Source organism: Lontra canadensis, unplaced genomic scaffold, assembly GCF_010015895.1.
Source record: "Lontra canadensis isolate GAN:19392208 unplaced genomic scaffold, GSC_riverotter_1.0 scaffold94, whole genome shotgun sequence".
NCBI lineage: Eukaryota > Metazoa > Chordata > Mammalia > Carnivora > Mustelidae > Lontra > Lontra canadensis.
The window spans coordinates 6638965-6648974 of NW_022631088.1; the positions used below are offsets into that span (position 1 = coordinate 6638965).

At 60.1% G+C, this 10010-nt stretch overlaps 1 protein-coding gene across 1 annotated transcript; it reads left to right on the forward strand.

Moving 5' to 3' along the window:
- Positions 1-695: 695 nt before the first annotated feature.
- CTXND1 (cortexin domain containing 1) lies at positions 696-881 on the forward strand. The gene has a single exon (XM_032836977.1). It carries the CDS (start codon positions 696-698, stop codon positions 873-875), a length of 180 nt encoding a protein of 59 aa, XP_032692868.1. The 3' UTR covers positions 876-881.
- The last annotated feature ends 9129 nt before the right edge of the window (positions 882-10010 follow it).

A 10010-nucleotide genomic window follows, 5' to 3' on the forward strand; every position in this document is an offset into this window, starting at 1 on the left:
GGGCGTCCGTGGGGTCACCACGTGGTCTTACACCTGCGGCTGCAGGGCAAGGCCTTGCCGGGAGGAGATGGGGTCCCCGCGGCTGCCCAAACCCGTCTTCCCCTCACACCTGTGATTTCCAAACCCTCTGGCGGGGCTTAGCAGACACCCCCAGGGAGGCCCCAAGGTCCCTGCGGTGGGGAGGGGATGCAGACCGTCCAAACCAGCCCCCCATTCCCCAACCGCAGTGTCTCCACAGCCCGTCCCTACCCGCCGCCCCCAGCCCGGCTTCTGCTGTCTCCCAGATCTACTCCTGACGGAATCTCGTTAGGGCTCTGCCGTCACCTGGGGGGCGGCTTGGCGGAGCTGAAAGCATCCTGATACCGTCCTTCCTGAGGCTCTGGGGCAGGCGGAGGCCAAGTGCGGGAGCTCCATCCCTAGGAGGCTTCCACCTGCACCCAGCCCTGCCCCCGCTGGCACCCCTCCCTCACCTCTCCCCCCTCCCTCCTGTCCCCCCGAGGCACTGGCTGGGGGTCCCATCCGGCTCAGGGCAGGGTCCCTCAGGAGGGCCTGGGCCCCACGCTGTCCCCCAGGGGCCTGTGTCCCCACCCCAGGCGGGGGTGTGGCCCTGCCTCCCCACGGCCTGGCTTTCTGCAGGGGTGGAAAATGGTACGAGTCAAGCCCGAGCCGGAGGAGCCCGCCGCCACAGCTCCAGCATGGAGGGACCCACGCCCGAGCCCGTCTACGTGGATGTGGACAAGGGGCTGACCCTGGCCTGCTTCGTCTTCCTCTGCCTCTTCCTCGTGGTGATGATCATTCGCTGTGCCAAGGTCATCATGGACCCCTACAGCGCCATCCCCACCTCCACCTGGGAGGAGCAGCACCTGGACGACTGAGGTGTGGGCGGGCGGGCGGGCGGGGTGGGGCCTCTGTGTCCGCGGAGACGCTCCCCCAACTCCGGGCATCACAGTCAGGGGCCACGGGGGCTCCGCCGTGGGCTGGCCTGAAGATGAGAGCCCTGGGCCCGGAGTCGGGAGGCCGGTCTGCGCTGGGGAGTCCCTGTGGGATGATGGGGGGGTCCCCTTCCCCGGCTCCTGTGCACCTTCGGGGACTGGGTCGAGGGCAGACCCCCCTCAATCACACAACAGTGCTCTCGCGCTGAGGACGCCGTCTGCCCTTACAACGCAAAGCAGCACAAGCACAGCAGCAGAGGTCCGGAGCCCGCAGCAGGGGGTGTCGACGGCGGACCAAAGGGGCCTCACCCAACCCTCGAACAAGGCACAGGCCTGCTTCCCAGCTGCGTGTTTTAAACTAAGACATAGAGGGGTCTGTCTTCCCTGTCATAAATGAAATGTGCATTTTGGGAGTTTGGGAACATACAGAAAAGGAAGGAAAGGGAGAAAAGGACACAACCCCACCTCCCGGAAGCGGCCGTTTTGATACATCTCCCCCAGGCTTTTCTTATGTGTCTCTTTTTAAAGGTCACCTTTGTACCATAGCGTGACATGGCACCACTTGGTCGTAGGGCGAGGACGCTCTCCGGTCCCGTCACGTCCTGTCATCTCAGCGGGCCCGGAGGCTCCATCGGTGCCCCCCTTGGCCGCAGGCTTCGGTCGGGTCAGTGACGTCCCGGCACATGCCCTTCTTCCACGCGGTGCGGTCTCGGACGCACACGCTGTGGGGGGAGCCCTGGACCAGGGGCCCTGGGTCTCGTCCTCAGCCACCCAAAGTCGATGTGACCACGAGCGAGTCCCACCCCCTGTGTCAGTCTCTGTCCCCTCACGTCACCACGGGGGGCGGGGAGGGGCGAAGCCTTGCCCTCTTTGTTTTGTGTGAGGCTCTTGCAGCTGAAAGGACGAAAGGACAGGAGGGGGCTGGTGGGGGCAAGGGACAGGTGGCTGATAGTGACTGTTCTCGGGGCCTCCCTCCTCCCCCATCACCTCTGTCTGTGACCTTGAGCAAGAACACAGGCGCCCAGCGCAGGTCCCACCTCCCAGCTCCCCTGCATGCTGCTGTACCGCCCCAAATAACTCACTCGGCCTCTCTGAGCCCCAGCTCCCTCCTCCATAGCTCGAGGGAACCACGTCTACCTCACAAGGTTGTTAGGTTGTTGTGGGACAGAAGGAAGGAGACATCGGTGTCCTTCCTTGACTCCACCCCCTGGGAGAAGCCAGGGGTCTGAGCCCCTCCCCCTCCCAGCAGAGCCCGGAACCCCAGGACTTTCCTCAACCTCCCAGGACCCCTTCCCGGGCCAGCTCTCCCAGCCAGGACCCCTGGTCAGAGGGATACTCACAGCAACCTCTCCTAGCACCTGACCTCAAGGGATAGGGTGTCTGTCCCTTTACACCACTGTCATCTGTTGAACCACACACCATACGAAGTTACGCCAGAACCCCTCCCTCTGGGGCATGACCTGCCCTCCCCATCAGGAGAGACCTGCACCTGTGAAGAAGGGCCACGCTCCCTTCCTGCCCCGAGTCCCAGCCCTGGGTCCCACCCCAACCCGGGCACCGGGACAACAGGTTTCCAAAGCACTGTCACCACTCAGTGACCCTACAAGTGAGCAAGGCCACAGCTGTTTAGGCACATTCCAGGCCCTGTGGGTCCAGCTGTCGCCCCCACACATGCAAGCACACACCCACTTTGTGGGAGGCACAAAGGGGCGGCTGGCAAGGGCAGCGGACGGCAATGCACTGGACTCTGGAGGAAGGAAGGATCTAGAGCAAGGACCCTGGGCATCGCCTCAGGCCCAGCAGCAGCCTTGGCTCTGCAGCCTACCTCAGAGACCCCCAGCACTGCTGTGAAAACCCAGCAGTGTGGGTCACCGTGGGAATCAGCGGCAGCTCGAGGTCCGCTAGTGACAGATCCCAAGAACGGGAGGCGAGACCTCTCCTGGAGATACTCTGGGGTTCTCTGGAGGGAAGGACGTGCCCTAGGGTCACATTGGCAGTGGTGAGGAGTTCGCTGCAAATTCAGGATCCTGGGCCCCATCCCGACCTCCAGGGTCCCAGTCTCCGGGGACGGCGCCCGGGGAAGCTGCCATGGAGAGCCACCAAGCGGTGAGTGAGTTTGAGAACCACGGCTCTGGGGGTCCCAGGCTCCCACTTCATTCTTTTCCACACTTAGATTTGCTGATATTTCTCTGGACTTTCTTTTTTCTTTTTGGTGACAAGGGGAAATAACATTTCAGAAAAGATGAAAAATAAAAAAAATCACCCCCCACCCGAGCCTCTAGCGGAACAGGGATTTCCACTGTGTACGCACGCGCTCCCTTCTAATCCTTGTCCAAATGCAAGAGATATTTTTTATAAACGTCATCGGTGACATCACTGAGCGCCACAGTCCCTCCTGGCATCACGTCGTGCGCGTGCTTCTGCCACACCTGGCTTTTGGGCATCTGAGCGGCCACGGGACGTGCAGTCCAGCGCGTGCAGTTCTCCACACTCCCGTGATTAAGTACTCGGTGGCTTTCGTCCTCCCCATTGCACGTGCACCACGAGACCAAAGAAGGATGGAGACAGATGGGACGGGTGCTGGGTGTGGGCTCAGACGGTGGGGAGGAGACACTTACACCCCAGCCCATCGGCCCAAGACACACGCAGCATCTGATCCTATGAAAGGGAGTGGGGAGCTTCTGTGGCAGCTCTCCGGGGCTCGGGATGGAGGGTTTGGCTTCTGTTCCAGTTCCTCGCTGGCCAGGTGTGGTGCGGGGCTGTGGATGGAGGGAGAAACTGTCCAGCAAAAGAAATGAACAGAATTTTTGAAGACTGGAAGCCGGCAGAGAAGAAGTGGAAGGATTCAGCAAGAACGGTCTGCGAGGTTGGCCACAGTCCAAGACTTCAGGGAAAAGATGACCAGAAAGTCCCCGCTGCAGAGAAAGGACAGAGGACATTCCAGACGGTGGTGTCCGGTGGCCACTCCGGGCTGCCGTCCGCACTGTGTTCGGCTCAGCCCCCCGGCTCCCTCAAGACCCTCAGGAGAGTCCTCTCCCCATCCCTCTGCGGCGGTGGCATCTGGGGACAACAACGGCATCTGGGCGCCGGGCCATGGGAGGGAATGCAGCCTGGAAAGGGACAGGTGGGCAGTCCACCCAGGCCGGCAGTCGAGGATGGCCCCTGAGAACAACCCCCAGACAGGCCGATGGGAGAAACAGGACACGCGCCTCACCAGCCTGGAGTATCAATTCCCACCGTCTCTTATTTTTTCCAACTCGTTGCTCAAATGTCGACCAAGGTTTTGTCGAACTGAAAAGGCCCAGGTCTCCCTCGCCCATGACACCGTCCCCGAACTCCAGGGGCTAACTCCCGAGGATGCTTCCAAACGCCAGCCAGAGAGAACTCCACGACCGCTGTGTCCATGGCTGGGGTTCCGCGTCCCACGGTCTCCTGTTGAAGAGTGGCCCGGCCACCTGGGAAGGCAGGCGAGGTGCACGGACTCTGCACAGGCTTCTCCGGCCCTGTCTGCTGAGAGGCGCCCTCCCCGGGTCCCCACCAGCATTTCCAGCCATTCTGTCCAAACGCAGGTTGTCCGCGTCCAATGGGGCCGACAGCCCCCGCTACCCCGGGCCTGCCCCCAGATCCTCGTGTCCTCAATGGCCCCCAGCCGAGGCCCTCCCTCCCTCGTGCGGAGCTTCTCTTCGGGACCCGAGTCGGTCAGCCTCCTAGCAGAACAGGGACGGCTCGCCCAAAGCGTTCTGTGCGTTGAGGGCATCCTCAAAGGGTACTGAGGGGCCGGGCAGGCCCAAGGGAAACAACACGACTTGGAAAAGTGGCCCACGGTGGGAGACGGCGGCCTCTCAGGACCCAGCAGGACCGCGGCAGGGGGAGAGGGGCTCACCCATGGGGGCTGTGGCCACAGGGAGAGGACGGAACTCCCACCCAGACCTCAGGCCAGCAGGGACCATGTTGGGTCCCCCATCGGCCGAAACAACAGATCCCCGTCGTCGGGGGAACCTGGGCAGAGCGGTTCAGCTGTTAGCATTCTGGGGCGAACCAGACGTAACCAGGACAAGCTGGCCCTGTCAGATCTCAGTACGCGTCTGTGAACTCCGCCTGGATGGGAACAGACAGGGCCCACATCAAGGTCTGTCACTCAGCACGTGTCTGGTGGAGGGGGACTGTGCCGGTGCATTCCCGCTCCCAGCTGGGCTGAGCCACCTCCAGGTCAGTAAATGAACAATTTCTACGTGGCACGGCCGCCAGCGCCCTCCCTTCCGTGGCCGGCCACCAGCCCAGCTCGATGACCACCACGTTGTTCCTCCCCACCCACGCCACATCCCGCCACCCTCCGGCATTCCCGTGGCTGGTGGAGTACTTCCCCCTGGTGGAATGTCCTGTTCTTGGTGTCCCGTCTTCACTGGGCTGCTGGTTTCTACCACCCACAAAGAACACAAAGAGGGTTTCAAGGCCTCCCATGCTCAGAGAGAACAGGAGCCCTGGGACAGTGTCACTCCAGCTACGGTCTCAGGATGGATAACATCGCCGTCACTGGGGCATGTGGCATGAGTCACGAGGGGGTCCCCAGGGAACCTCTGGGTTCCAGAACCAGTCCCCCTGCTCCCCGCCCCCACTGCAAAGCAGCACCCCACTTCCCACTGGCCCTTGCGACAGATCAGTCTGACTGTGCAGTCATCCCCTCCTCTGCCCCCCGGGTCAGGAAGAGGAGACCCAGGGACCACACGGAGAGTCCCCGCGGCACGCCGGTCACAAACGAGCTCTGCGGCGGAAGGTCATGTTGCTGAGATGCACTAGACGAATGAAACCCTGCACGTACTGGGGACGCAGGCGCGGCAAGTCCGCAGCCGGAATGTGGAGCTCGCCTGCCTCCTTCTGTGACCGAGAGGGTCCCGGGGACATCAGCCCACCTCCAAGCGGCTGGCCGGTTCCCACAGCCCGCTCCTGGGGAATGGGGTCCCACCGGGCCCGAACGTGGGCCTCGATCGTCGGCAGGTTGCAGGTCTAGAAATGACAGCAACAGAGGAGGCTTAGTGGGGGACAGCCCCGCTGCCGAGGCCCTAAACGGCCCCATCCGTCCGCTGCAGCCACTGTGTTCACGCCACTGAGCAAGCACCAGGTGGGTGAGGGGAGGGCCGACCTCCGCGGCTGATTACCGAGAGCCTTCCCCAGCGTGGGTGTCTTCTGATGGCCACGCCGTTGGCACATGAGCGTCTCTGTTCAAGACCCGTCCAAAGACGTGCTTCCACACGCGTCTCCCAGGACGGCCCTGAAGCCTCTCTTCCAGAACCTTCCACAGCTGGGCTCGCGGGTTCTCCTGCCGGGATTGTTAGAAGGTCGCACCCCTGTCGGCCACAGACCCTCCCTGCAGCATGTGGCCCCTCCCAGCCCGCGGGACCCCTTCATCACGTGGCACTGACCTCTGGGAACCTCATCCCTCACCACTGTCCCCGACCCCAGCGAGAGCTGTCCCCCCACCCGCCCCCTCACTCATGCTTTCCTAATGTCTTCGCGATGGCATCGGCCTCAGGGCTCCCCGGAGAGGCTGGTTTTGGGGGTGACTGAACCAGGCAGTCGCGCGGAATGGCCTCACTCCAACGTCCCACCTCCCTGAGCCTCAGACCCCTCGCTGGGCGCTGCTCCCGGGAAAGTGCCGACATCATCCCAGACAGTCCTTTGTGCAGGCAAAGGATACCCGAGGGGGGCTTCGTTTAGGGACCGTTTCCAAAAGCGTAGACAGGCTTAAGAGAGCCAGCAAGGGACGGTGAATAACCCAGGTTCGATGACGACCAGAAGCCACCATGAGCTTGGGGGTGGGGCGGGGGGCGCGGCCATGCTGCCCGCAGGAGCTGTGAGCCACGGCTAGAGGGACCCAGTGGGACACGCCTCCCTAAACGGCCTGGAAGGGAGGGAGTGAGGAGACCAGGAGTCCCAGCTTCTCTCCCTTCCACATCCCACTCTCCGCCTGAGCCTCTGCCACCCCGTCTCAATAAGCAGCCGGAAGCCGTGGGCCTGGGTGCTTCATCCCCAGAGGTCAGCCCCTCGCCCAGGGGGCACAGCAGGGCAGAGAAGGATGGAGAAGAAATCTGGGGAGGCAAACAGCGTTACCGGCATCGGGCCCTTGGAGATCTTCCCTGACAACAGATGTGAGGCTTGGCCCAGCCAAGGCACTGGTTTTCTAACTGAATATTTGGGAAGGAGGAGGGCAGCAGCCGTCCTCGTTGCCCCCCTGCGCTTCTCTTGTGCAGTTTTGTCCTCTCCCTGTCTCTCTCGCTCTGTCCAGCCGGCTGCCCCAAAGCCAGGGCACCCTGGCTGAGTGCTGCTGTACTGCTTTCTCCTAGAGAAAGGGCTCTCCTTGCCTGACACACGTAGTCCAGAGGGACCACGGAACCGGGAACCCTGTAGCCCGACCACACAGGGAAGTGGCTGGTCACTACCCCCCCGATCATCCCGCCCGATATGAGAAGCCAGCCCCGGCACGCAGGAGTTACCCGAGAAGGGGGCTCCCTCAGCAGGGCTGTGGGGACATCCCGGGACTGGTCGAGCTCTCCTCGGATCTGAGAGACGAGCCTGGCGTGGAGCTCACAGCCACGAAGCAAGGGGCTTGGTGAGACAGTGCCGCCCACACTTAGGAGCGGCTCCCGGTGACAGGGCTTGGCACACAAACTACCGGTCAAGGGCAAAGTTCCAACCCCCGTACCGTAATCTGCTGGCCAGAGATTAGGGCCACCCTCGAGGCTCCACGTTCCGGAGCCCGTCTCAGCCCCCCACTCAGGTGTGTGGAAAGAACAAGTGTCTTCGTTGCACAAAAAATATCAGAGACCACGTGGGGCTCAGGGGGGAGGTAGGGCAGCCGCGCTGCCCTCGATCCTGGGTAAGGGCGCCCTTCCCCGGGGTGCATGCTTCAGGGGGCCCAGCACGCAACAGACAGATACGCACACATTCACGTAAGGGTCACAGGGTCCCCTCTGTCCCTCGAGGGTCCGCCTGCACACCACGTGCCCCTCCCTTGAGTGACGCTGGCCGGGCCCCAGGTGCAGCCTCTCCCCATGCCTGCACCCCATCCAAAGAAATCGGCGTGAGTGCCGTGTGGCTCTGCGGTGAGTCACGGCCACCATGGGAGGGGGGCCTGTCCCCGGGTGCAGGGAGGCGGGGCAGCGGTAGAGAGAAAGTGGGCAAAGGCGAGACGGTGGTCGGCTGCGTCAACACTCCCAGCACGAACGCCGCCGCGTCAGGCCCACACCAGCGGCCTTCCCAGATGCACCCGCGTCGTTTTCCTGCTCTTTGTCCGACTCATGCTTCCGGAGACACAGACTAGCCTCGTAGTTAGGACAGCGGCACTGGCAGTCAGGACACATTTTGCAACACTAATGGCACACGAAGAGTGTTACTAAGTATTCCCTGTGGCCACTAGACAAACACCGAACGCTAGGCTGGCAAATTGTGTTATTTTTACGGAAAGTATGTAAAAGGATTTAATGAAGTTTTTTAAAAATAAATTTAAACATTTCAGCTTGATTTAGATAACTTTGATATGCGATGTTAATGTTCTTCAATTATAATTTGTACCTTGCCTTTAACTCTAAGGGAGATTTTGAATCTTATAAAAAAAAAACTGAAAAGTGCATATAAAATAAATTTAATTTTGCAACTTCTAACACTAGAGTTTTGTGAGACTGCTCACATTTTGCACATTTTGAGTATAATTCACTTTACTTCCTCGTCATGTCATCTCTCAGTAAAACCCGAGTTACGTCAAAAGCTTGGTTATGACAAAATAATTAGCTGTTCTAATGAAATTAAGGCAAGAATACATTTTAAATTTTAAAATTTTATTGAAAACTATTTTTAGAACTCACGAATTTGTAGGTCTCTCATGCTCTTTCCAAACTCTCCCCGCAGCTCTGCTCACATGCAGTGATGGGACTGCTCCGTTTGACAGGAGACCAGACTGACAGTCCGAGGGCCGCGAGGGGTGGGTCGGGGTGGCCCAGAGGCGGGGATCAAGAGGACCCCCGTCGTGATGGCACAGGGGAGGTAGGCCAGCACTGGGTCTCTATGCTCTACACCCAAAACTGACAGAACCCCGTATGTTAATGACGCTTCAATTAAACAAAGAAAACCAAGCAAACTGCTATGCTTCATGTCATGCCAGCTTTCAATCCCACAAACACCACAGACAGTTTTGCAACTACTTCTGTGTCATTACGAAAACATGGCCACGTCGAGGCAGGAGCACAGGATGACTTTTACTTCACACCTCTTAAACACGGAGGCGGGAGTGGGTCTCCGGTGTCTCCGGGTTGGGGCAGATGTGGGAATCAGACGTAACCCGCCCCTGTGATCTCCCAGATACTCGTCCGTTCATTAAACAGACAGATGCTGAGCTGGGCAGGCCCTGTGCGAGCTCGTGGGGAAGCTTCCCCGAGCAGCGGCTCACTGCCCTTGGGAGCTCAGCCTCTGCAGAAGGCAGGTGTGGCTCGAATGATCAGACACGAGACGCTGCATCCCGATCCCGCTGCAGGGACGGACCCTCTGCTCCAGCTGCTGGCTCAGTCTCGGAATAATCCTGGCCCCAGTCTTGGTCTCTGAGAGCACGAGAAACCAAACCCAACAAACGGAACAGCAGACTCTTCCAGGAAGCCCTACCTGCTGCCACCTCCCTCAGGTCAGCGGCCCCTCTGAGCCCTTCCTGCCTCTCCCCCAGGCCTGGGGGTCCTGCCGAGGGGACAGGAAAAGGCAGATACAGGAGATAGAGTCGTGCTTTGGAAGGCAACCCTGTCACGGTAGTTTTTCCCGACAGTGTTAAAAATACATGCTTCCAAACTAAAGAAAGAAAAATATAACCACTTTTGAGATCCATTTTGTGTCCGGAATCTTTGAGATAAAATCAATAAGGTACCTGAAATCCTAAAGCTCCCTTGTCCCCCAAAATCCGGTCTTGGCCGGAGGCTAGCCTCATCCTTGGACCAGCCCCCAGATCTGCCAACCCCATCCACAGGTTCAAAAAGCCTTTAGTTCATGCCAGACCTTTGGTAAAGAAAGAAAATTTGGCCATCTGAGCGATACTGGATTGCC

Bases quoted from the DNA above. Each gene is read 5' to 3' on its own strand.
- CTXND1 (XM_032836977.1), top strand. From the start codon at position 696: ATGGAGGGACCCACGCCCGAGCCCGTCTACGTGGATGTGGACAAGGGG.